Source organism: Epinephelus moara, chromosome 3 (assembly GCF_006386435.1).
Source record: "Epinephelus moara isolate mb chromosome 3, YSFRI_EMoa_1.0, whole genome shotgun sequence".
Lineage (NCBI taxonomy): Eukaryota > Metazoa > Chordata > Actinopteri > Perciformes > Serranidae > Epinephelus > Epinephelus moara.
In genome coordinates this window covers 33,011,014-33,036,962 of record NC_065508.1, presented here as the reverse complement: position 1 = coordinate 33,036,962, position 25,949 = coordinate 33,011,014, and the positions used below count along the sequence as shown (strand labels likewise).

Here is a 25,949-nt window from a genome sequence, read left to right as displayed (position 1 = left end):
AAACTGTAACTGTTTCCTCAAAGCCACCAGACTCCACTGACCAACAGTCATTTAACTTCACAGAATACGCTGCTTCGATCATGTAGTGTGTAAGGTAAAGCGGTGAAGATATTCTAAATATAGCGTACATTTAAACCAATATTGATTTTTTTAGGTGGGACTTTTTTAGGTGGCTAAAATATGTTTCGTTGCTGCTCCCGTCCAAAACAGTACATTGTCTAGCTCCCGTGCGGGTAGATTTGGTTCATCATTGACGCTAACAAAGCAACATAGTACACAATATATGCACAGCAGAAACATCAGATAGGCTGGACCAACGTGTTTAACTGTACATTTTTAAAAGTTACAGTTATGGCTGAAAATGACAACATAAATCAACATGTTTGCTGATTCCACAAATCTCAATATCCAGTTGTCTAACTGGAAGTGATCGTTGTTGTTAGCATAACGTCACAGAGTAAGAGGAGAGGAGGAAATACTGATGACCACCCAATGACCACACAGCAAGGTACTTACTGCTGCAATCCGTTGTTTCATCCCTCTTTGATAAACACCTCAGGCCCACTTGGAGGCAATTACAGATTAAGGGATTGAAAAGGGAATAAATCCACTGTCTTCACTCCACTTGGCAAGAGATTTTTCAGTCAATGCTACTATTCACAACACAGTACCGTTAAATGCTCACTCCCACTGTTTGCTTCGAAGAAAACTTCATACCTTCCTTTTATTTGGCCAGAGCAGTCAGTTAAGGGCAACGTTCTTTTAAATTGATAGCACAGCCAAATAAACTAAATCCACCAGATTAAGTGATCCTTTAAGATGAGTCTGGATTTGCTTGACTGTAATTTTAGCAATAGTTACTTGTACACAGCCATAGCTTAATCCCTTTAGGGTTTTCAAAACCACTGAAGGATTTTTAGAACCGGAAGCCAGAGAAATAAAATAAAAAACAGATGATGCAGAGAGAGAGAGAGCTTAAGACCTTGGTTTTGTAGAAATAAAATTGTAAAGTGTTTTACCTATTTTTTAAAACAAAAGTATAAAACATTCTTAGTATATGTAGCGCAGTATGCAAGTCGCTGTATTCCATTTCGCTTCATTCAGATGAATAATCGACAATATGTTATAGTGAAATTATGTTATAATTAAGCTTCTTTGTTTTTACCTTTACTACAAAACACAGTAAAACATTCTATGATCATTGAATGAAAAACAACTTGTCGTTTAACTTCTCTTCGGTCCAAGTAAATGTATGAAATGAGAAATGCTGAAAGATAAGGAGGTATACTCTGCTATTATTCCTTGTTTGGCAACATGCAATCATCAGAATACAAATAACACTCACTACAAATTTGCGTAAGCCACAAATAACTTTCAGCACCACAGCACGTGGACAGCATCTGCTCCTGTGTGAATCAATGGGCAGGCAAAGGATTCAATTCCCTCTGAAACCAGCTATGCCAAAACCATGTGCGCTCACAATAGTAAAATTATCACTGCAAAGATACTAACCAAGCCCCACTAATATGACTGAGTACAACTTTACAACTCACCCCTCCAGGTTATTCCTCCAGCATTATTTGTTCCATTTTCTCTGGTAAAGCCAAGATCTCTGGCAGTGTGTGTTTTTGAGGCATCCAACAATGAAAGCAGAGACAGGAATAAAAAGGAAGATACAATGCGGACCTGTAAAAAAAGGAGAGAAAAAATCAAAAGAAGGAGCCTATGCCGAAGGAAAAGCCTAAATAATCCATCTGTGATCCAGGAGACGCTATCAGATGGGGTGCATACAAATCACAAAGCTACCTCTGCAGCAACCTAGGTCCAATATCCTCAGGGTCCTAAGGCTGCACTCAGACAATTTACTCTTACAGATTAAGCCTGACATCTCACACACTCAAGGACAGCATAAACTGGTGAATTTCAACAATAAAATTAGCATTCTGATTCTATTTTCTCAGACCATGAAAATAACAAGGTTTTTTCCTCTCATTTTTGAATATTCAGTTCTTTTTCTGTCATTGGGGACACCATGGACTGCATTATTAATATGTGGCATGTTGAAGATTATTCTGAGCACTTTCATTAAGTGTACATGTAAACCAGAGCCTTCTAAACAGATTCTTAATGTATTTAAATATTTGTTGAGTGTTTGTCTTACATATAGCAGCATTCTTTATTATAACACTTCTATTGCAAAATGAGCTGTTATAACCCATGGTTTGTCACAATTTGGGGTCAAGTGTACATATATATCCATTTGTATTTTTGATGGTTTTCAAAATGAAGCATTGCAGCTCAAGGTAGCTGCAGAAATGTGTAGAAAATCAGTGTGTGTTGTTGCAAAAGCATCCCACTGGGTCTATCTCACCTGCAGCAAAACCAGCCTGCCTCTGTCTCTTTCACCGTGTGAAATTCAAATTGTTTTTGCCCATTTATTTTTGCTACCTGCTTAATTCTATTCAGGTTTAAACAGCGGGGGTGCTGGAACTGTAGCATGCACAGGCCACATGGCAGGAAAACACCCAATTCATCATGGAGATAGCAAAGACACACACATTTACACCAAGAGAAATGTTAGATTTTTCAGTCCACTTGATTTGCATGACTGTGGAACTCTGCCCTTTTCTTTCCTCTGTGTATTTTCCATGACCAGATCACTCACGTCCTACGAATAGTTGTTTACAGTAATTGATTATTTTTATATTATTGTATTGGAAACAATGTCCATAATGACTGATGAGTGCATCTTCTTCTGTGTAATGAAGTGTGTAACAAAAGGAGAATTGATCCGCAACATTGCTCAGCAGCCATTTATTCAACTCAGTCTACCATTCAGCAGTGTGATGAGCACAGTGGATTGCACAAATCAGGCAAATACACACAAGCTTTAATGTTGTCTTACGTGCAAGACAGCCAAATGGCACAAGTTTAGTTTCATTGCTGTTAAAAAAAGCAATAAAAAGCCTGTCTATTAATTGCTGTGTAGAAAAACCAGTCTATGTTCGGGCATCTTCTGAATCAAATGTTTATTCCTAACCGACTCTGAAACAAGGCACCTGCACAGTATACTGTAGATTGATACATTAATCAGTAAGGTTAGAGCCTTTCTAAATACAAAAAAGTAAGACTTAGCTGCTCAGCTCTTAAGTATTCTTACCTATAATTCTTCTGGAGAAAAAAAATGATTGGTAAATGTAGCCTATATAGTCTGATGATGCCATAGAGGGGCATAAGGGCATGTGACCCAAAACAATTTTCTTTTCAACTGCACTCTTATCTCCAGCGCTCTTATCGAGATCCTTCGTCTAACTCAGTAGTGCAGTTTTGAATTAACCTCAAGTCAATATCATGGTCATCGATCATGCTGACAGGTGCAGACTTGTGAGTGTGGCGTCGGAAAGATAATCATCTCAAGAGGAAATGCGGCCGTCTCTAGCAAGAGCGTTGCTCAACTGGTCAGAATGACCAAGTCACTTGCTGTTTGAACCTGAGGTGAGATGCACAAAGACAGACAGAAAGTGACAGCTAATCATAAAAACTGATGTTTTGTTTTTGGAGGATGTAGGATATGATGAGTTACCTCCTTTTCTTTGGCTTTCCCTTTCACCCCCTCTGATGCTGTCTCTTCAATGTTTAAATGATGAAACATTATAGGCAACAGCAACATCATCTTTTATTCTGTCATTCAATTTATTTCTGCTCTGTCAGCTTTGAGGGAGCAGTGTGTAAGATTTAGGGTGATAGTGACATCTAGTGGTAAGGATTGCAGATTTCAACAGGCTGAAACTTCTCCCAATTTGAAAGCCTTCAGTGTTCTTTGTTCAGGAGGCTACTAATGGGAGCCAAATTATCCCAAGAGGTCTATTCCTCTCCAAAACAGTCAAACCAGGTGATTATAACCGGTAAAAACACATTACATATCAGTGGCCAACGCAAAAACACAAATGGCCCATCTAGAGCCAGTGTTTGTTTGTCTGTTCTGGGCCACTGTTGAAGCATGGCGGTGTAACATGGTGACCTCCGTGGTCAAGAACCCACTCCCTCTGTAGATATAAACAACTCAATGTATGGTAACAAAAACATAAATACTCTATACACTACACTATACTCTATATACACTAAATAAAACATTATATCATATTCCATTTCTGCTAATATATCACCCTAAATACTACACCCTAGACCTTTAATGCATTGCCATGGTTGATGCAATAACTTGTCCCAGAATAAAATGAATGATAGCTGTATATTTACATCAAACTCTGGATGAAGACACACATTTTCTTATCAATATTTTTTTCCCATTTGCAATATATCATTTATTCATAATAAATGAAGGGAAAGTTCATTACTAATGCTAGTGAGTTTTCTCAGAAAACACAGGACGAGTAAAACATAAGGTTATTGTTATATCAATTATCCTACAATTGTTAACTGAAGAACATTTTATAATAGGTCAGTTTGAGTTGGGAAACTTTGCCGATTTTAGACCAGCTTTGTATTATAAATATTTGGGTAGTATGTGTGAATTAAAGCTGAACTCATCAATATAAACCAAGATTCTGTTAATGTTTTGCCTATTTTTCAGAATGATATTTTCATAAACCCTTTGGCTGTAATATGAGAATTTGTGAGCAGGAAATGGGCAGCATACTGTTTCCTGTATTGTTAATACAGAGGTTGAAAAAACTGAGACCAAACCACAGATTTTTATAATAACTAAAAACTTGACTCCAAAATTGCACCTATCATTCCAATGGAGTTGCTCGCCTGGTGCATACGTCAAAAAGTTCTCTAGCTTCCGGGATTATTTCCATGGTATGCAGCCCACTAAATATTAGCAGTACTGTTTCTCTTGCTAGCCCTGCCTGCGAGTTCCCACTCAGCTCGCTTTTCTCGGCTTGAGGAAAATTGTACAAATATAAAACCACAATGGCTCAAACATTCAGAATAGAAATATTCATAATCGACCTTGTTTGTAGTTTGAAGTGTCCCGTCAACAGTTTTACAGATGTGTCTTTTACAAAGGTGGCCACCTCTGGGCAAATGCTTTTAGGGCCGCAGGGGATTTTTTTCCCCACTGCAGTACCGCAAGTGGCCACTGGGAAAAATTGGCTGCAAGGCTGAGCAGGGTTCCTATGGACCTTGGTTCAAACGGTTAAACAATGCTGTGCTTATCAAATATGGACCAAGATTCTGTTCCTGTATCTCCTATGTCTCGCCTAAAATATTTTCATAAACATACTTTAGCTTAGTGTTTAACAAGATCATTTTTGTCACCAGCTGGCTGCCATATTTTTTCCCGGACAAGCTCACAAAATGCTAATTTTTTCTCTGTGTCCTCTGGTCATACAGCACAAATTTCAAAAGTATTTGCATCTTTCTACTGCATAGACAGCCGAGTTTTGTGAAAAGACCATCTTTACAGTAAAATACTTATTTAACAATGTATTATATATTGAAAGAAACCTCTTTGGACTCATTCATCTACCAAATGAATTCCCATTTTTCTTCTAATACGCAAAACCTTCTATGAACATAAAGCTTGATATATAAAAGGCAATGAAATAAATTTATGTAGAGATCATTTCCCATTTCCACATATGTATTAAGTGTACCTGTATTACTTCCATATTTATACAGACATAATGTTTTCAAAGGCAAATGCAGAAAATGTAGTTAATTGTATTGATTGTTCCTAGCTCATTCATATGTCTTGAAATGTTTTAGTGTTAAGTAAACCACCATGGTATTTCAACTCTCACAATCAAGTTACTTAAGGATAGTCACACTGTAGCAGTGAGATGATAAACCTGTACTAACCTCTGCATAAGCCTTTCCAGTGGGAATTTTCCTGAAGTGTCTTTTGTCTGTTATAAAAAGAAAAAAAGAGATTTGGATTGAGGTTAAAGAAACCTGTTGACCCTTGGTCATAGTCTATGTTTGCCTTGTTTCATTAGTGGTGCTGGTCTCAATATTTGTTTCTTTAGCTGTATGGTGAACCTGTCACATAGACTAATGGCTAGCCCTGAGGTTGACTGAGGTCCAAATATAATCTATTCACCTTATAGCCTCATCAATTTATCATTACACTTTGAATATACTGTACATTGATGAGAAAATAAATGCCTACAATAAGATTGGCTTTTCTCACACACACACACACACACACACACACACACACACACACACACACACACACACACACACACACACACACACTTTAACTGTGATTTGCTCATATCAAAAATGGTTATATTACCATACATTTATATGGTAATATGAGTCCCTTTTCCTTTCTCCTTTTTGGATGGGCTGACTGACACTTCAGCATCCACACAGTCAGGGAGCCAAACAAAGCTATTTTTGTGGATGGACCATTATACAAGAGCTGCATGGGGAATCTGTGAGAATACAATCCAGGTGTCAATGCCCCTTGGTAATCTCTCTCGTCTTCAGGAATTCATTTTCTCAGCAGCTTCACTTGAAAATGACATTCTGACACCATTTACATGGAAATCACTTTGCCTCTTCATCTGTAATAGTGGCCTGTGTGCAGACAGGGTCTCTCAGAGGGCTAGACTATTAATGGACATAAACAGTGAAGAGGACGAAGGAAAAGAGAAAGAAAAGAAAGACAGGAAGAAAGGGAGGGAAGAAGGAAAGAAGAAAAGAGAAAAAGAATGAAAGATAATGATGAAGAGGGTGAATACTTAATCACAGCGTTTTCAGGGTTAAAGTCAAGGTCAGAGTTCTGGGTATTAAGAGATGAAGAAGAGATGGAGACACTGAGGGAAAGTATAATGTGGGAAATTCCCATTTCTCCCCTTTAACATGTGTATCTTCTCTCTCCCTCTCTCACTCTCTCTCTACGTCTCTCATACACAAGAGAGAGATGTAAAGATTTTCCCTGAAAGACGAGAAATTCACCATGAAAGCTCACAGCTGAGAAAGTGCTGAGAGGAATGTGAAAGTGGCTTCTATATGAAGACCATACATCACATATGAGACCCCTTGTAGAATTTTACTTGTGGTAAAAATAGATACATGCGTGTTGCCGTTGTGCCTTTCTCTGTTTTAAACTATGTAAAGAAGGGAGGTAAAGGTGGAGAATTAAGGTTATTTGATTGCAGTAACTGCTTCCACCTTAAAGAAAACTGCTGCATTTTTTAAACACTACAACACATGATCCATGTCCTTTTTAAAAATAATACACCAAACATAGCATTACATTCATCCAGTCAGCAACCTTGGCACAGTGCATTGTATTGCAGGCATACAATATTTAGATTTTATTTAAAGAACAACAAGTGTGGCGTTAAATAAATCCTTTGCGCCACATAAACAAATTAATTACAGTGATTGTGAGTGAATCTTTTCATTCAGCATACCGAAAATCTTCTTGGCTTTGCAAATAATTTGAGGGGGCGAATCAGTATTTCAGGTTGTCACAATAGTGTTCATTATGCCAGACTGTAATTAGTTTCATGTACCTCCCTTGTGACACACCCAAGATTGAAGACAAATGCTGGACTTGAAAACTTGCATCTTGGGATCTACAGAAAATGTTTCAAGATACAAGCAAATTAAAAATATATTCATGAGCCACATTCAATAAGCTAATATGGAGTCAGAGAAATGCTGACATGCCAACACACCTCCACAACAGCCAGGGTGTGGTGGAGATTTCGGTCCTGACACTGGCAGCGGAGGAGCAGGATAGGCCATTGTCTCAGCAGAACTTTGACTAGGCATTGCAGGGAAAAAAAACAGGTGTTACTAATAATAATGATGGCTTTATTGTATCCCAGTGTTCCAGTAAGCCATGGCAGTGTGCCAGTGAGCCAGCATACACAATACCCTGAAAATAAAAAAGCTAAGTGGAATTGAGTCATCATTAATTTAACCATTTGCACCTGTGCTTTTCCTGCGGCGACATGTCAAAATGGCCTCCTGGAAAAACACTTCTAGCCTCCCCTTCATCCACAATTAAGTTTTCAGTGTTACAACAAAACTACACTCTTAAGTATTTTGAGGTAACTTCAAGTCTGAGGTCACCGTGACATTTTCAAGTCTTGTGTGAGGACAGAGCAAGTGTGAAGTCCTTTGAGGCAAGTCTCAAGTCTTCATAAGCAAACTGCAAGTCTTTCAAGTCTCTACATGTTGTTGGCCGTTAAAATGACACTGCTTTTGAACATTTTCAAACCTGTTTTTACATAATTGAGACCTTTTAATTAGTTTTAACAAAATACGTTTGAAAAGATAAGAAAAATAAGTTTTGCTAGATAAAGAAACACGTGTTTATACTTCTTCTCTGTCAAGTAGTAGTTTAATGTTTTCATTAACGTCGCCGGTTTGAGTAGATAGGTTGAATTAGCTTAGAATTGAGTTAGCTTAGCTTAGTTTGAAGTGATTCATTCAACGTTTATAGCCATTTCCACAACATTTAAAAGCTGTACTCAAGCTGTAACGTTATTGTGTTTGAAAATATGAACAAATACCCATAGCTTTCACAACAGTAAACTTACAGTTTATAGCCTCAATAGGAAAATGTTTAAATATTGTATGCTTACTTTGACTGTCGTTCTGCCATAGTGGGGAGAATTCTGCGCAAAATTTGCGACGTTTACGTCTCCTCATTCCTTGAAGTATCTACTTCAGAAAGTTCTTATGATTTACCATAACGTTACTAATGCTTGAGGACAGCAGCTGGGTTTCATCTATGGCACGTTGAGGGCGATATCATAAAGTGAGTCATGATCAGGGTCACATTCAAGCCTATTTGCAGGTTTTTGTGGTCTGTAACGTGATCGCTACCTGTATTTCCAATTTCTCCGAACTCCAGTGAAGGCAGCACAGTCAGGCATGCCATGCGTAGTTGCAGAGTTGATAGGTGGAAAAACATTACGTCATTACGTACAGCGGGACGTCTCGGAGAAGATAAACAAAAAGGAAGGAAGCCTTCGGCCATAGAATCGCGGCAAAATCGGTTCAAAAATTTAGCTTACAAGCTACAGTTAGCAACTACATGTGCCCCTTTATTGCTTAGATAATTACCATTAGGCGTTCGCAATCATGGACGAGGGGATCATATTTCGTATGAGCGCTTTTTCCGAGCAAGGGGGGAGGAAATACATGGAGGATGTTGTCGAGATAAGAATCGAGTACGAGCCATCGCCAGCCGAAGATTATCCAAAGTCGCAGGGATATGGAGGACAGGGGAAAGCCGAGAGTGGACCTACAAAACAGACTGAAAATGAGACACACGACCATGGCGGTGCTGCCGAGTCTGGCCCAGCTTCTGCTATGTGGGTAGAGAGTCTGGCGAATGAGGACAGTAGCAACAACAGCGCACCGGCATCAGAGGAAAAAGTCGCAGAGCATGCAGTCGACACTCGGAAGTCTGTGGCGTTTTTCGCTGTTTTCGATGGCCACGGGGGCCGAGAAGCGGCACATTTCGCAAGAGAGAATCTGTGGGATTTGTTGAAAAGGCAGCGGGGGTTTTGGTCCAAGGATCACAGTGAAGTGTGTGCTGCTCTCAAGAAAGGCTTCATCGCCTGTCATCATGCAATGTGGAAAGAACTACGTAAGTCATCAAACTTGTATTTTCCCCTTATGTATACAGCTGTCCTTTGCTCATAAGTCGAACTGTCACATTCTCAGCAACGTTAAATCGCAAAGTGTGTCACATGAGACAGTATCCTACTCAGCTGGTATTCCCAGTGATCTGCCGACTGGCCCAGCCCCATTACAGAAACACAGGGAGCTGTAATCTGACCACAACACAGCTCTCAGAGTTGATAACGTCTACACTAAAGCTCTGATGAATGGTTTCATCACAGCATTAGATAAGTGGGTTAAGGGTTAAAAGGGAAAAATGGTACTCTAAAACCCTTCAGAAGACCCAAATAACTTAATTTAGTTGTGCAGTCTCAGTCTGTGCTTTATAAGACCATATTTCTGTCAATTTGGGCTTGTGTCCAGTTTCAGTCTGTTTATAATGGTTGTGGTGCTTGTGCTTCTGTTCACTCTGTGCATCACACACTTTCCTTTAGGCAGTGCATTACTATCTATGTAATGTAGTTATTATTCAGTTTCAACATCTGATATTGAAAGTGTGCATAGGCCTATGTTGTTTACCCACCTCTTAATTTAATAAAGACACAATGTATAGTACAAGGGGTCAGAAAGGATTTGTAGAGGGTGGCGCTGAATCAGGAATTGGGTCTATAAAGGCTTTGAGAAGCAGGACTTATTGTGAAGTCTTCTTAGGGACTGTTTGTTACTTATGAGGGGGAGAAGGTGGTGCAAAAAAGGAGGAGGCATGTTGAATAATTTTTAAGCACTGGGGAGGGACTTTTGTTATTTATTTTGCCTGAGGGTAGGGCCATACACATTTAAATGGTTGTGTTTATTTTACCACCAGTTTTAAAGACTTAAAGACACACTTACCAAACCTGCAGGTTTTAAGGCATGTTTTCTGTATAAAGTGCCAAAATTACACCATTTATCATAGCCAAAACCTTAAAAACAGAAATTATCAAAGGATTTTAAAATTTCCATCGGTCCTTGGACACATCATGTGTGATGAATGCTTTCCTCAGATAAAAATCATAACCAAAGCTGAGCTTAAAATAGTGATATTTTATCAAAGTCCCTTTACTCTACGTTCCATTTGAAATTTGGCCAAAGGGTTAGGGGTTATGCACAGACAAACCAGCATGCACAACAAGAGTGAAAAACTGAGGCTGTCTTCAACTTCAGTATTTTGTTTTAACTTTTAAATATCAAATTGTCAGTTTTAAAAATGTAATCACTAATTTATGGTGGAGGAAGGGTCATGCATTTTCCACCAGTCACTCAGGGAAAAATATTTGTAGCTTCGGGGCAGGTAATAAATGGAGTTACAATCCAGTCACCCCCCTCCTCTGATAAGTAAAGAACAGTCACAAAGTGACAACATTAAAACACAGACCTGAGACATGAAACTCAGATCACATAAATTTACTATGAAGAAAAGAGAGAAGCAAACCATGATGTTCATAATAAACCTATGATATGAATGATTAAATATTAAGGTGAAAATGGACAAAACCACAAAGCTAAGAGAACCCTTGGCAGCACGTTGTAGATCACCAGTAAACACCAATCCTGACTCAAGTATAGAGGAACTGTGTGCAGTAATAAGGGACTGTTGGGGTGTAATTTGGGAGAAAATGGTGTGTTTCAGTCTGGTTAGTAATACTGGATTAAAGGTCCAGTGTGTAAGATTTAGGGGGATTTAGTGGCATCTAGCAGTGAGGATTGCAGATTGCAATCAGCTGAAACTTTGCCTGGTTAGAATTCTTTCAGTGTCCATTGTTCAGCAGGTTTTTTAGCAGGAGCTGATTTATCCACAGAGGTCTCTTCTAGGGTTGGGCGATAATACGGTAATAAGGTATCCCGCGGTATCTAAAAATAGCAACGGTCAGTTTCATTATCGTCATTAAAAAAATCTGCTGCCCATATAGGCCTACAGTGGCCTGATATAATATTAAATATAATTTATTTAATGTCTAAATAATGACTGTTTGTCCAGCACTTATGTATGTGTGGTTGAGTTTTCAATTTAATACTATTACAATTTAAAACTAATAATAGGCTATAATGTTTCTCATAACTGTTGTCGGGAGATGACATTTGATAAAGTTTTTGGATGTGACGTCGTCACGTAACAGCTCAGACGTGAGAAAGAGAAGAAAAGATGGCAAGCCGCGCATCAAGTGAGTTGGTCCCCAAAAACCCACAACTTAACAACTTCTGCAAGCAGCAGCAGCAGCAGGTCCAGTTTCCATCAGAGTGGAGGAGGGAGAAGCGCAACCTGAACCACCGAAAAACAGATGACTGTGGGCAGTCTCCTTCAAAGAAAAACCGATGCGGCGGCAGGTCTGGTCAGCACCATACAGGAGCGAGCAGGAGCAGAGATAACTTCCTGTTGTCGTGAGCCTGTTATTCAAGGAGACGAAGACCTCCTTCTCAGGTGGAAATGTGATGGAGCCAGGCGTTTTCCTCTGATGTCGAGGGCTGCCTGAAAGTACCTGTGCGTTTGTGCCACGAGCTCTCCAGCAGAGCGCATAATCAGCACCGCGGCCAAAGTTGTCAATCCACTACCTGCCCTGCTCCAGCTGGAAAAAACAAACATGCTGGTTTGTCTGGCTAAAAACCTTGAATACCAACGAACAGTATTTCCTGTTGCTTCTCAGGATAGGATTATATATGCCCATTTTCAGTCATGTCTTGTTATTTATTGTTCTGTTTTTCTTATTTGATAAGCCCTAGTACTGGATGCTGTGGAGCTGTGCTTTTAATGTATTTGATTTATGTTGATAGGTTCTAAACATAAACCATCGGACAGTAGCAGCTGCGGTCGGATATGCTGTATAGCACACATTATCGTTACCGCCGTTGTTATTTATTGATACTTTTTTGGAAGTGGACTGTAGCCCACAGACAGTGTTGTTATTTCATTCTGTTTGGTTGACTGCTGCATTTGCACTTTTTTAATATTTATTAATAAAAGTTGTTAATGTTGTACATGTTTTGTTGTTATTTTTTCAGTATTCTTAGGCCTATGTAATGTTTGTTATTATGTTTCTGAACGGTATAGGCATAAGCCGACATTTTTGCGACTCCCTCTGATCCCTTTAAAGTGATTTTCAATTAGTCACGGTAATACCGTATACCCTGGGAAAATGTGGGGAAGGTTTAACGGTAACAAAATTTGGATACCGCCCAACTCTAGTCTCTTCCTCTCCAACAGAAACAGATCAAGGGATAAAAATAGTCAAAAACACAGAATAAAGCAATTTCACATTACAAATCAGTGTTTCTGCAACACACTAATAGCCCTATTTAGAGCCAGTGTTTGGTTTGTCTGTTCAGGGCTACTGTAGAAACATGGCGTTGCAACATGGCAATCTCAGTAGAAGAGGACCCACTCCTTATGTAGATCTAAATGGCTTATTCTACGGTAACAAAAACACCATGATTCTTATTTTAAGCTAATTATACATTAAGAAAACAAACTTATTATATTGCATTTTTGCCAGTATATTCCCCCAAATTCCACACACTGGACCTCTAAGTCGGAGCTGAAGCTAAGTCTAAAAATTTGCCTAAATGTGGCTACTCTGCTACTGGCTAATCCTACTGTATGTTTCTATGGTAACATGGGTCTAAACTATTTAATCCTGCTTTATGGAAAATGAATTTCTCACAAATAAGCCAGATTTACTCAAGTAAGCCTGTCTGATGTGGTCATCATGCTTTATAAAACAACCCTCTGATCCATGGCGAGCAGGGTTCATCTTGATCAGTAGTGCTGTTTGACAGTGATAGTTTGCAGTTTGTTGGTTTTTTATCTTTTCCTGCTCTTTGTGTAACTAGTTCTTAATAACTGATATTTTTGATAACATTTTGGCATTGTGCCCTTACTGATACAGCATCAGTGTTTCCCTTACAAACTCTGACCATATTTGCAGGGGAAAACAAAGGGACTGGAGCACACTGATTGATTTGCAGCCTATAATTGTGCAAACAACTAACATTCCAACACCACTGTGTGTTCATCACAAAGACTGCATTTGATCAGTGAGTAACATTCATTTGTATTTATCTTTTTTCCCTCGCAGCGGAGTGGCCAAAGACTATTACAGGCCTTCCCAGTACATCAGGCACCACAGCCAGCGTGATTGTGATCCGTGGAGTTCACATGTACGTTGCCCATGTGGGGGATTCAGCTGTAGTGGTCGGAGTGCAAGAAAATGACTCTGATATCAGGCTCCAGGCACTCGAAATAACACAGGACCATAAGCCAGAACTTCCTAAAGAAAAAGAAAGGATTGAACGACTGGGTGGCAGGTGAGTAGGTAAACAGGACCTCACGAAGCATTTTCAAGATAGAATTGTACTATAAGGTCAGGGGCTCTGTCAAACAGCCATATAACATCACATGAAGGGGCAGGTATTTTCTTGCACTTGTTCCTTTCAACATTGCTGTATTTCCTGTCAATCTTAAACAGTTCTCTTTGTACTGAATTGTGTTGTGTTGTTCTTGTAACTGTAGCGTAATGAAGAAATCTGGGGTGAACCGTGTTGTGTGGAAGAGGCCCCGGCTGACCCACAATGGCCCTGTGAGGAGGAGTACAGTCATTGACCAGATCCCCTTCCTGGCTGTGGCCCGATCGCTCGGTAAAGATGACACCCTGTTTGTTAGGTTTAGCGTCCATAAAGTTAAACTGTGTATTTGCAATGAATCGTTTTTGTTGTCATTGCTCCGCAAGTGATCATGTTTTCTTATCCGTCGAAAGGTGATCTGTGGAGCTACGATTTCTACAGCGGGGAGTTTGTGGTTTCGCCAGAGCCCGATACCACCGTAATGACCCTTGACCCCAGACGGCATCGCTACATCATCCTCGGCAGTGATGGACTATGGAATATGATGCCACCCAAGAATGCAGTCAACATGTGTTATAGCCATGACAAAATGGTGGTACGTCATTGTACAACAAATGGCATCCAAACACAAATGTTGCACACAAATTTCCAATGTCAGAATGAAATCAAAAGAGTTTGATCTTGATTGTCTGGTGTAAGGTCGTTATAAAACTCACTCAGAGCTGTCTTAAGTCAGTCTTTTTCTCATTTTGACGCTTCAACAAAATCAAACATGTTAAATATTGTAAGTACATTTTTAGTCATGACTCATGCAAATCTTAAAGTTCAATGCTATGAGCACTGTCAACAACCAGTGGCTGTGCTCCCTCTAGCACCAAACAGGTAGACAGTAAATATAAAGGTGACATCAGCGAGGCTCAAGTATGTAAATAAGTCTCGGTTCCCTCGTACAGTGAAAAAGGAGGAGAAACTGGTAGAGCTGTTTCGTAAACAAGAGTTGTCATTTAATTCAGTGTGTATCTTATCCACCAACTACCACTTATTTTAATGAGAAATCATAACTGTTGAAACGATTCACCTCTCATTCCCACGCTCTTCTCTCACTAAAATAGCCCAAATAACCAATGGAGACTGGTTGCGAGTTGAGACGAAAACATCCAAAATGTAAAGTTTGCCGAATTGCCAAGAGACTGTCAACATATGAGCCTTTGCACTTGTGTTTCTAGAGTTATGTCTTGCGGACACATAAGGAATTGTTAATTTGTCATATTTGTTTAAAGGAGTTTGGCGTAATATTTTGCACCAGGAGCAGGATGGGAAATAATCAAAAGGAATCTACCTGTAGTCTTGCAAATAGTCGCCCTTATCTTTAGATATGAGAGGGTGTGAGACTTTAGTCTTTTCAAAGTGAGGATAATACACTGTATCAGCTTTTTTGAGAAGTGTCCACAATTAATCATGTCTTTTTTTTTTTTTTAATTATAATTCTGACAGGATGAAAGTAGTAGTCATAGTAGTATTTATCTTCACACTTTTCTTTCTCCTTCTACCACTTCTTTTTGTTTTAAGGGACCAAAGGGAATGTCTTGCGCCCGCCGACTAGGATGCACAGCCCTACTGTTCTGGAAAGAACGTATGCTTCGAGCAGACAACACAACAGTTATTGTCCTGGCGCTACAGGAGCGCGGAGGCCCACCTATCCCTATGCATCGAGATGAGATTGTTGTCGACATGTCTACAGGAATTGACCATGTTCCATTCCCAGGGACTACTTATAACACATGTGAGGTCCCAAAGGTCAGTGCCATAGCTTTGTTGCATCCTCTTTTTGTAATGTTTCATTAGGATGAACCATAAAAATCATACAGCAAAATGACATATATTTTCCAAATGCAGAGATGGTAACTGCAGGGAAAGGACCTCAGGACCACTCTGACAATGGAAAAATATACTGAATATCTTTGTGTGTTTACATGTTGTTTGCTATTCACTGTATTGTCCTTTTATATATTCCAGTCCATGTTTTATTGTCATTTTGTTTAATACTCTCACCAGTTAAATTGTGAACACTTGTAGACACCACTGGCTCTTGACCGAAGGTCATACCAGCAGTTTCTATCAGTGGACCACTGGTTTCAACAAATCACTCTTTGTTTTCGGGGTCAACAGGAGGAGCATGAGGATGACATGTTTTTTGAAGAAGATGAGATATTTGGAGAAGAACATGAGGGATGGCCATGCCTGGAGTGGTAGTGAGGTGACTGCTCAGTTATAAAAATGTATCAAAGCGTCAGCAACATGACCAGCCAACGACTTATATTACCTATTAGCTGAATAGTCGGGTTTGTCTTGTTGAACCTGGTGGCAAACATTCAGCTATTTGGATATAAAAATGCCAAACTTCCTGCACATCTGGTTGGTCCTCTCTTCCTGGGAGCACTGATTACAGTGGTATTGATATTGCACTGCTTTAGGAGAGCTGTAGATCATTCTTTAGATGTGTTGCTCAGTACTAACCCAAGCCATTTGTGAAAGTGAGATAACCAATTTAAAATCATTTTATATTTTTGTTAGTAAAAGATGATAACCATCACCAGTGCCACCTTACCCTTCTTCCCACTATAGCCAGTAGAGGGAGACAGTGTAGTCCCTGACCTATTAAAGGATATTGAAGACATTTTAAAAGACAATTCACAGTGCCAACAGTCATCAAGGTATACTAGATACCCTTAGTGTCCTCTGCTCAGTCTTAAAGGGATAGTGCACCCAAAAATGAAAATTCACCCATTATCTACTCACCCATATGCCGATAGAGGCTCAAGTGAAGTTTTAGAGTCCTCACAACACTTGCGGAGATCCAAGGGGAGAGGGGGTAGCAACACAACTCCACCTAATGGAGGCTTATGGCGCCCCAGATTGCGCCCCCAGGTGAGAAAAACGTTTTATAAATTGCTGTAGGAAAAATGATCGAACAAATGGCACAAACATTATTTTTATTATTCCTATTAATTCTGTCCCCTCATTTAATTTTGGTAAAAGACAATATCTGAAGACTACGTATGTACTTTCCATGACTCTTCTTTGGAAGGAGAAGATGTTTATTTGATTTTCTTCTTTTGCCTCAATGGTACTTTTGAACAGACCATTTTTTAAAGTAAATAGCTTGGAGATGGAGACCTCTGAGAATGCTTCTACCTCAAAGTTCTCTACTTACACAATGTAGTGTGACCTTTATCCACTTTATGAATTTCCTGTTAGCTCTACAGTAACATTATCTTTACCAAAGATCCACCATCTTTGTCTTTACTTCTGACCTCCGTGATCACAGTGCTTTTCATCCTTAGGTTAGTTAACGATACTTCACTTTTCACCGTTAGCTTTGTGTGAGCTTAGCCAGTCAGCTAGCCTAGCTGGCTACTAAAATGAAAAAAGCACTGTCAAAAAGAGCCATAGCAGCTGACATTAGCTAAGTTCTAAAAATCAAGCTAATGTTAGTGCTATATTGGGTGACTAACATTAGCTATCGTTTATCTTCTTAGACACTGAGGTGATTATCAAAAGGGTCAAAAATACTTTATACAAAAAGGAACAGCTAATGCTATTGACAATATGTGAGATACAAAGCCAACTGTGTTGTCTGATTACTTCCTGTCAACTCTGCAGTAATGTTACTACCTTAGCCCCCAACCTCAGTGAACCCTAACTCAAGTTAGTTCATGTTACTTCACTTTTCACAGTTAGCTTTGTACATATTGTAAATAGTTTTTACCATTGATTGATTGTTTTAAAAATCACCTTGGTGTCTTAAATAACTGTTAGCGACATTAGCTAATTGCTTAGTTTAGCAACAACGTTACCCTGATGTTCAGAGCTTAGCTAACTCTAGATTGCTACGGCTCTCTCTCTTTTACACTTAGTGCTTTGAAGAGCTACCAAAAGTATTAAAATGTCTGACGTACCCTGTCTTACGAAAGCGAGCAGTAAAGCTCCATAGAGCTGATCACCTTAATACACTTGATGGTGATTTTCTTCATTTTAGTAGCTAGCTAGGCTAGCTAGCTGGCTAACCAAGCTATTAAAATGATCAAAAACACTATGTGGAAAAAGAACAGTAAATACTATGAACAATATGGACAAAGGTGACTGTGAAAAATGAAGTATCTAACTTAAAGGATGAAAAACCATTTGATCACTAAGGTTGGAGGCGAAGGCTAACGTTACAGTTGACAGGAAGTAAACAGGCGTGAAGTTCATAAAACGATTATACGTCACACTACACTGTGCAAGCAGAGAAATGCCAAGCTCCAGCATTCTTCACAGTGGAACTCATATGTCTACAGTGACTGCCTACATTTTCTACATCATGCACCACACCTAAAACTCAACATAGAACCATTTGAACACATCTTAATCCGATATTGTTTCAAACTGTTGTTTATTTTCATGATTTTAGTCTTTGTCCATTTGTAACAGCTTTCATCTATATGTCTCATTTTTAAAAAAAAGTTGTGTGTGACAGAATTTGAATGAATGTAGATTTTACAAATAAAGGTGTGTTACTGGTATCAGTAATTTGATTGAATAAATTGGATCATGAAATGTTACATTTTAATATTGATTTAGTTTTTATTCATTTTATTTCAGTGGAGTGATGCAGTGAATGCTTCCCCATTCAAAGAAAGTTCCATGGCTCTGGAGCAGGCATTTGGGCTGTATGAAGCAGCCTCCTGTGCCGCAGCACAGCTCTTACCGGACGTTGACTCTGTGAGGGCCACGCTGCCCCCCTCAGACGGTTCAGTGAATGATTTTGAAAAGCAAGACTCAACAACCCAAATGGACTGCGCCACTCCTGCTCCTCCATTAAAAAGGTCTCGCCGTTCCCCGCATACCCCCCCTGAACTTAGATGTCCTCCCCGTCGGCTCGGCTGGTCCTCCAACAAAAGTTTCCCCCAGAAGACGACTCATAGCAATGTACAAAGTGAATCCCGTCAAACTCGCTCCCAAAAGAGAAGCTCCTCTGAGGAAAGCAGTATCCTACCACAGCACCACAATGCTGCCTTGTGCGTGTGTTGAATCTTGTCTCACAGAAACAGTGTTTTCGCCCTGAGGCCAGAAGGATAATCTGCATCGTGTCAACCTTGCTCATGTATCAGGTGTGCCACAGGCCTATTCCTAGATGTATACTTTTTATACAGTCTTTGTTTTTGTAAATAAGTGAGAAATTTGCTATTGTAAATGTGTTGCTGTTTTAACTTCTTCTTCTTGCTCTTCTTCCTGCCCCCTCTTTAAATTTTAGTCAATGAAATTTTAAATTTTAGATCCATTCAATCTACACAATCTATTTTCATACTTATAAGTATGTATAGTATATCCGAAAGATGTATTTTGAAGAAGATGGATCACTACAGTCTAAGAGAACATCAATTTACGAAATTTGTGACACATGCAATCTTCCAGTTTTCATCCAATGACTTCACTATTTTATTTTTAATTTACTTGTTGGAGTCTTTACTTTATTTTGGTGAAAACCTCAGACCAGTTGTTTGGAATCTTTCCTCTCATGAAACATGCTACTCAGCCATTAATAGGCTTTTCTTTTATCGTTTAATCAGGTGCAATAGAAGCCTCTGGCAGCGGTAATACTGTAGCATGCAAAATAATGGAAAAACCTGACAAGCAGTGGTCTGAGGTAATTATGTGGGTACTGACTTTTAAGGCTATATTATTTGTTTTGTGTCTTTACCAGTGGCTAAATATACTGTCAAGATCACAATTGCTACTCAGCTAATTGTTGTATCTCATGCATAGCTTACGAGGTGGTGTTAAAGGGTCAGTTTACCCAAATCAGAAAATAAAAGATATACCCCAGTGGTATCTATCCATGTAGATACTGTATTGTGATTTTAGTGAATTGACCCTTTGATGGTACTTTGCTTGATATATTTTGTGTGTGCTGGAGAGTCATATTGATCCATTCCAAGCATGTCAATTTATGATTTGGCCAATGGGTATTGGTACTGTTTTGGGTGCTGATGTATAAGCCAAGATCAATACCTGTGCCTCAGTGGAAGGTGGTAGGAGTCTGTTTTGCCCTGTTTGTATAACATCCAGTTTCAGTGCCCACTAGGCACTAGAACCATTTTGATAGGCCTTCCTCTTTGTTTTCATATAGTACTGTATATTCTTGTGTGTGGTTTGTTCCCATAACTTGTGTTTTAATCTGCACTTAAAACACCTTATGGTACGAATGCAGGAAGTGCCCGTTTCATGATAACTAGTAATTTACCATTTGTGTTGATATGGCAGCTCAGCTACTGTTCTAGCTGATTTCTTTGCCTTCATGTTACATAAGAGTCATTGTTGCCTTAGCACAAATGAGTCACAGGTGCTTTTCACAGGTTTTCCTATTTGGGACTCAAACGGGTTAGAATATCTAGGATATGTCAATGTGTCTATGGCCGTGGCCCAGCTTCAACTGTTTGTCATGCACCTTCAGTTCTATACCAGTGTCATTTTGCCATCTACACTACAGCATACTAAACCTGGTTCATGTTTTACAGTTCTATTACAGAGCAGTTTAATGGTTTTGTACAGTAAGTCAATATGCAATAGAAGTTTGTACAGTACATTATTATGCAAAGTTATTGGGGTTTTCAGGAGTCTGGCATGCTCAGATCTACTCTCTATGTTGTGAAGTGTCCAGAGGTAATGGATGTTAATGGGCATGTTTGTTTTTTTGTTTTGTTTTTTTCTTGGCAATTACAAAACTTGGGTCTGGCTTCATATCCAGTGAAGCCAGTTTTCAGGACTAACTGTATAAGCTACATGCTTTGAAAGTGACTTGATATACAGTGTCTGTGTGGTGTAATAAAGTTCTCATTTTCCAATTGGTGCTGTTACATCCGCTGCAGTGTCTATGTTGTTCACACAACAATATCCAACCCTGTGTGTGAAACTGCTATCATGACTTTAACTATTGACTAAAGCATGTATCTGTTTCATTAAGTAACTTGTTCATCAACTTTGTTAACAGAACATTGTTTACACTGGCTTCAGCTACAGCGTAGCATGAATATAGAGGTAAGACTTGTACTCACATTTGTAGAGGGTGCACCGGTGATATGTTCCAGTAGATGGCGGTAATGTAAAGGGATTAAACAGTTGTGTTTCTACAGTAACAAGTCTCTTAAGTACAATGTACACAGTGACCTACAATTTAAATTTCACAGGTCTGGGTCAGTAACATACTAAGCACATATCTTGGCCTTTTATGAAATGTGGTTGACAGTGACTTAATATGTAGATGGGGTTAACTATAAAAAGGTTGAGTCAATTGATAGAGCTTATTTCTTTCTATTACAGTCACTTTTTTTAAAAAATTATTTTTCCAATGAACCAGTAAGAGGACCTTGAGTTGAGATCAGTGTTGTAGTCAAGACCACCTAAACTGAGACCAAGTCAAAACCAAGACCAGTCTAGTGTGCGTCCCACATGACAAGACTTACGATAAAATGATAAACATACAAACAACAGGCACTCTTCAAATTGATCTGAAGGATCCACATCCTCATAAAAACACCCACAGAAACCTTTTTTTTTTTTTTTTTTTTGCTATGCTGCACTATGTGTCTGTATAGCCCTATCACTGTGGCGTCACACTAACAGTTCTGGGTAGACAATGGCCATTGTTTTGATTTGCAAAGATATGTAAAAACGTGTTTATTTCGACTGTAATTTTCAGCCTTAACTGTGATGTTTAAAGATATATACTTCAACATTGTGGTCTTCCTTTTCTGATGTTTCTGTTGTGCTTTTTATGTACTGTGCTGTTCTAGCATCTTTTATAACACTTATCTACCTGCATGGAGGATATGCAATGTACTGCTGTGGACGGGGGCAGCAGCAAAATGTGCTTTAGTTACCTAGAAACACCCACCTAGAACAATTAATAACAGTTTAGGTGTGTACCATTATATTTTCATCGCTTTACCTTACACTAACTGATGGAGGCATGATGGGGGGGGCTGAAAACTAACCAATTTAGGCAGCATTTGCTCAGCGCTGTTTCATTTTATGTACGTGACATGGAGGTTTTCTACCTGGAAGGTACTGTAACAAACATTGTGAATTGGTCTTTAAGTACCATGAGAAATGTTTTGATAAAATAATCAAAAGGCATTACATAGGTGAACATCATGTATGGGAATTTTGTTTTGTATGACCAAACAAATGCAAACAAAAATGGAGGAGCTTAAACCAATTGTCTCTATTCAACACTCCCTTTTTTGCACAGGCAATATAATGATATTCTCACACGTCTTGACAGGTCTTGAAATAAAATCCCGACTTCTCTCTGTCTGAGATCGAGACAAGACAGTGAAAATGCAGATGAGTCAAGACAAGACAGAGACCTTCAAAAAGTGGTATGAAGACTTGTCTCGAGACCAAGACCAATATTAGATACTACAATACTGGTTGAGATTGTTTTGTCAAACTGCTGTTTCCGAGGTCACGAAAGAACTATCAGTCAAAAAATGGAAAGGTAACATTATGTTTCATGATAACTGAGCAAACTCCATCTACTGATGTGTATAGTCCAAAGCTCCAGAATGAGCAAGTAAGCAAACCTCGAAGTGAAAATAACTCTTGGCATACTCCAGTGTCTGTTGTAATCATTTCAATCTGCATTCTTTCAAAAGAGAAGGGTGTTGCCATTGGATGTAGACTGAAAGAAATGAGGCTAGTAACGTGGACTTGACTTGACTCCGATAAAGGTAAATGAAAAACATCCCTGGTAATTTTTTCTTGTGATATGATGTCCCTGTGACATACACCATACTTCGGGAACACATTTCTTGTCCTTACCCAGGGTCTGTTTCTGAGACATTACAGACATCAGATCCATGATAGCAGTGTCTTGACTTGAATATTTCATCGACTGTCAGCCCAGCATCTGCTGACCTGCCTAACATGCAACATTCCCCTCTCACTGCAGACAGTCTGTCACTGTACATCAGCCAGTGGAGCGTGTCATTGTCCACCACCTCTTGATCTACTCCCCCTCCTCATATTTCTTACAAATAAGCATCATCCCAGCAAACTAGGTGGGACTCAGAGAGCAAATATTGTTCTGACACTCTGTTCCTTACATTGCCAATACTGAAACACCTTTCTTTACACCATATTTATGACAGTGTGGTGGATTTAATGGAAAGATTGGATGTAACAGACCCCTGATCAGAAAAGGTGTGAAGTAACACACTCAAACCCAACATACAAGTTAATGGGTCCTGCCTTCTCTTTGGCCCACCTCTGAATACATAGCAATTTCGCACACACACACTCTGAAGGTTTTTTTCTTTTCTATCTAACTCCCAAACTGTGGTCAATGGCTTGTGTGTGTGTGTGATTGGAACATTTAATGATTTTTCAAAATTTGTTTCGTTCATCAGTTGTGGCTCCAACTCCAAAGGCTGTGCTGTGCTGTCCTAAGAGGTCTCCTTAGCTGGTTTTCCTTCCTTTGCTGCCTTCATATGATCCCAAAAGATCCTGCATGACGCTCATTTAGCAGGGTGATAGAACACATGGGAGGGAGATCAGAAGACATTTTCAAGCGCCGTATAAAGCTTTTAATTTTACATTCTAAGATAGTCTAAATTACAGCTGTTGTTTTCACAGTTTTTTCAACTGCTATACTTCAGTAGATCTGTTACAGAATCTGCTACATGTTAAAGAAACAAGATAACCTTGATTTCTAAAATATGTTCCCTTTCATCCTAATCACCCAAACCTTACTGGAACAGTCAAGCAGAAACAGATAGATTTAAGGAAAAGTTTGAGTTAATGAGTGGAAAAACAGATGCTGACCTGAAACTCAAGCTCTTCTGGCAGGGTGGTCCAATGCCTTACTTAATCACTTTATGTTGTCTTATCCTTTCATTTCATTGTCATCCAACTTCTGACTGGTAGTCCAACTCTTTCTTCTGTCAACCAATACAACAGGCATTTATATGTGGCTTTATAACTTGCATCTCCCCCAAGCGCTTCATTAAATTTTTGTCATTAAATTAGGCCAATGTTAATCTGGCACCTAAAAGGTGCAATATGTAAGCTGTGGCCAGAATTTTAGTTGAAAATATTAAAAAATGAACTAACAATATCAAAGAATATGAAGAAGTGAGAGTTTTGACATCAAAGACGTCTTTTGCAAAGGCATTTACTGAAATGAGCATGCTAACCGGCTAGCCCGGCCCGTCCTGTCTTGTAACGCCACTTGCACCTCATGAGGCGATAGTGAGTCACCGTAGCGTCCAGTCTGCCCTCAGTCCACTATGAGAGGATGAAGAAGTAGAGCTACCAAGAGGGCTTGTCAATTACATTGAAGGCATTGCCCTGCATTGTTATGGATCCCACAGCTTTTTTAAAAATGTACCGTCTTACTGTGCTGTGATTGGCTAGAGCGTGAAACATTGCTTGTCCAATCATGCCATACAAATGTTTCGAGAGCAGGGCCACAAAATCTTCACTATGCTGTAACTGGCTGGTGCCCAACTGTGCTGTAATTGGCTAGAGCATGAAACGTTGTTCATCCAATCATACTGTACAAACGTTTAGAATGCAGTGGGACCAAAAAAAAGTCAGAGTCCACAGCAAATTTAGTCAGCGGACACTAGAGGAAAGCAGACAGAGGGCCTTCGGCTGTGGGCACAGCCCGGCTGACCTTCTGCACTCCCTCTGGTTCTCTGGCAGAGAGGCAGAGCACATCCTGGGTCAGTGGCTGCATAGGGGCTGTGGGATATAGCCAGGCAGCTGAGAGTCAACCCAGAGCCGGCAGAGCACGCTGGAGGCTTTACCGGGGCCAGAGAGGCAGTCATTGCGGGTGAGAGGACAGCCAGGGCCCGCAGAGCATGGTGGAGAACCAAAGGGAGGGTGGGAGGTCTGAACGGTACATGTCCATGGCTGAGTGCCTGCTGCTGGCTGTCTTCCAGTGTACACACACCCCTGAATTTGGAGCCTTCAACATGCTCTGCAGGCCCAGGCTCTCCTCTGTGGTCAGAATCAACACTCTTCCATCGCCTTGCACAAGCATGGACACCTGGCCAATCCTAAAGCTTGAATGCTATGTGAGGCATGTCTTGCAAAGAGAGGTGGGATCTATAATAAAGCTACAGCCCCTGGTTGAGTTGGTTATTCCATCCACTTTAAATGACACCACGCCCACTTCTGCATTACAAGAGCAGGCTGCCAGACGTCAAGGCCCCATGACTGGCCGCTACCCTAATGCTGGACAGCTACATTGAAAGAGAGCTGCTAGCTAGCTAGCCCATTCATTGTTGTACATTGTGGTCCTTCAATCTCATTTTCTGCCATTTGGAAGCTACAAAACTGGAAAATTTGCTGATTCAGTGGGGAGACGGGGGCAGTCACTGAAGGTACGTCTCCAAAAAAACATGACAGCTACAGTAGCTTGGAAAAATAGCAATGAGGATAGTTGAAGGGAAACTTTGTTGATTTTCAACCAGCTCTGTCATCGCAGTGTGCACAGTGTGTGTGGCAGAGGTCGGCTGAACTTTTGCCAGCAGATGAGCAGGAAGATCTGGGCACTCGCGGCATGGAGTGGAAGCCAAACACCATTTTTGTTTTGTTTTGTTTTATTCATTTTACCAGGCAACTAATTGAGAACATTTTATTATTTACAGTGGCAATCTGGCAATTATCTGCACACACTGCACACACTGTGATTTCCCTGTAGTAACTCAAACTCAGCGGTTTTTAGAGAAGTTGGCACTTAAGACCACTCATAAAGTCAAACTGTGCTGTTTCACAGGGTGCCCAGCAATGACACACCTCTTCGAGCCAGCACCCGACTTCCTGCCTACCACAGCAGTAGGCTGGCAGCCATCATTGGGCACTGACGTCTGGCAGCCCACTTTTGTCATGGGTGTGGTTTCCTCTAAAATAGGCTGAAAAAAATTACTTAAAACACCCTTTTATTGGCAGAATGAAACCCA

General features: G+C 39.8%; 2 protein-coding genes across 2 annotated transcripts in view; one reads left to right on the top strand and one right to left on the bottom strand.

Annotated features, from left to right (window-relative positions):
* Nucleotides 1-8,802, bottom strand: part of LOC126387950 (roundabout homolog 1-like) — a 131,824-nt gene extending 123,022 nt beyond the window's left edge. Inside the window, exons 1-5 of the mRNA XM_050040766.1 lie at nucleotides 8,577-8,802; nucleotides 7,662-7,750; nucleotides 7,497-7,559; nucleotides 5,827-5,873; nucleotides 1,554-1,686 (exon numbers count right to left, since the gene is read on the bottom strand). The gene's annotated coding sequence lies outside the window, so the exon portion shown is untranslated. The remainder of the gene's footprint in view (nucleotides 1-1,553; nucleotides 1,687-5,826; nucleotides 5,874-7,496; nucleotides 7,560-7,661; nucleotides 7,751-8,576) is intronic.
* A 118-nt stretch (nucleotides 8,803-8,920) lies between these two features.
* LOC126387957 (protein phosphatase 1D-like) lies at nucleotides 8,921-18,722 on the top strand. Its single transcript, XM_050040775.1, has 7 exons — nucleotides 8,921-9,589; nucleotides 13,674-13,902; nucleotides 14,108-14,232; nucleotides 14,352-14,533; nucleotides 15,508-15,735; nucleotides 16,108-16,195; nucleotides 18,583-18,722. Exons 1-6 carry the CDS (start codon nucleotides 9,079-9,081, stop codon nucleotides 16,189-16,191), a joined length of 1,359 nt encoding a protein of 452 aa, XP_049896732.1. The 5' UTR covers nucleotides 8,921-9,078; the 3' UTR covers nucleotides 16,192-16,195; nucleotides 18,583-18,722.
* Nucleotides 18,723-25,949: the final 7,227 nt, after the last annotated feature.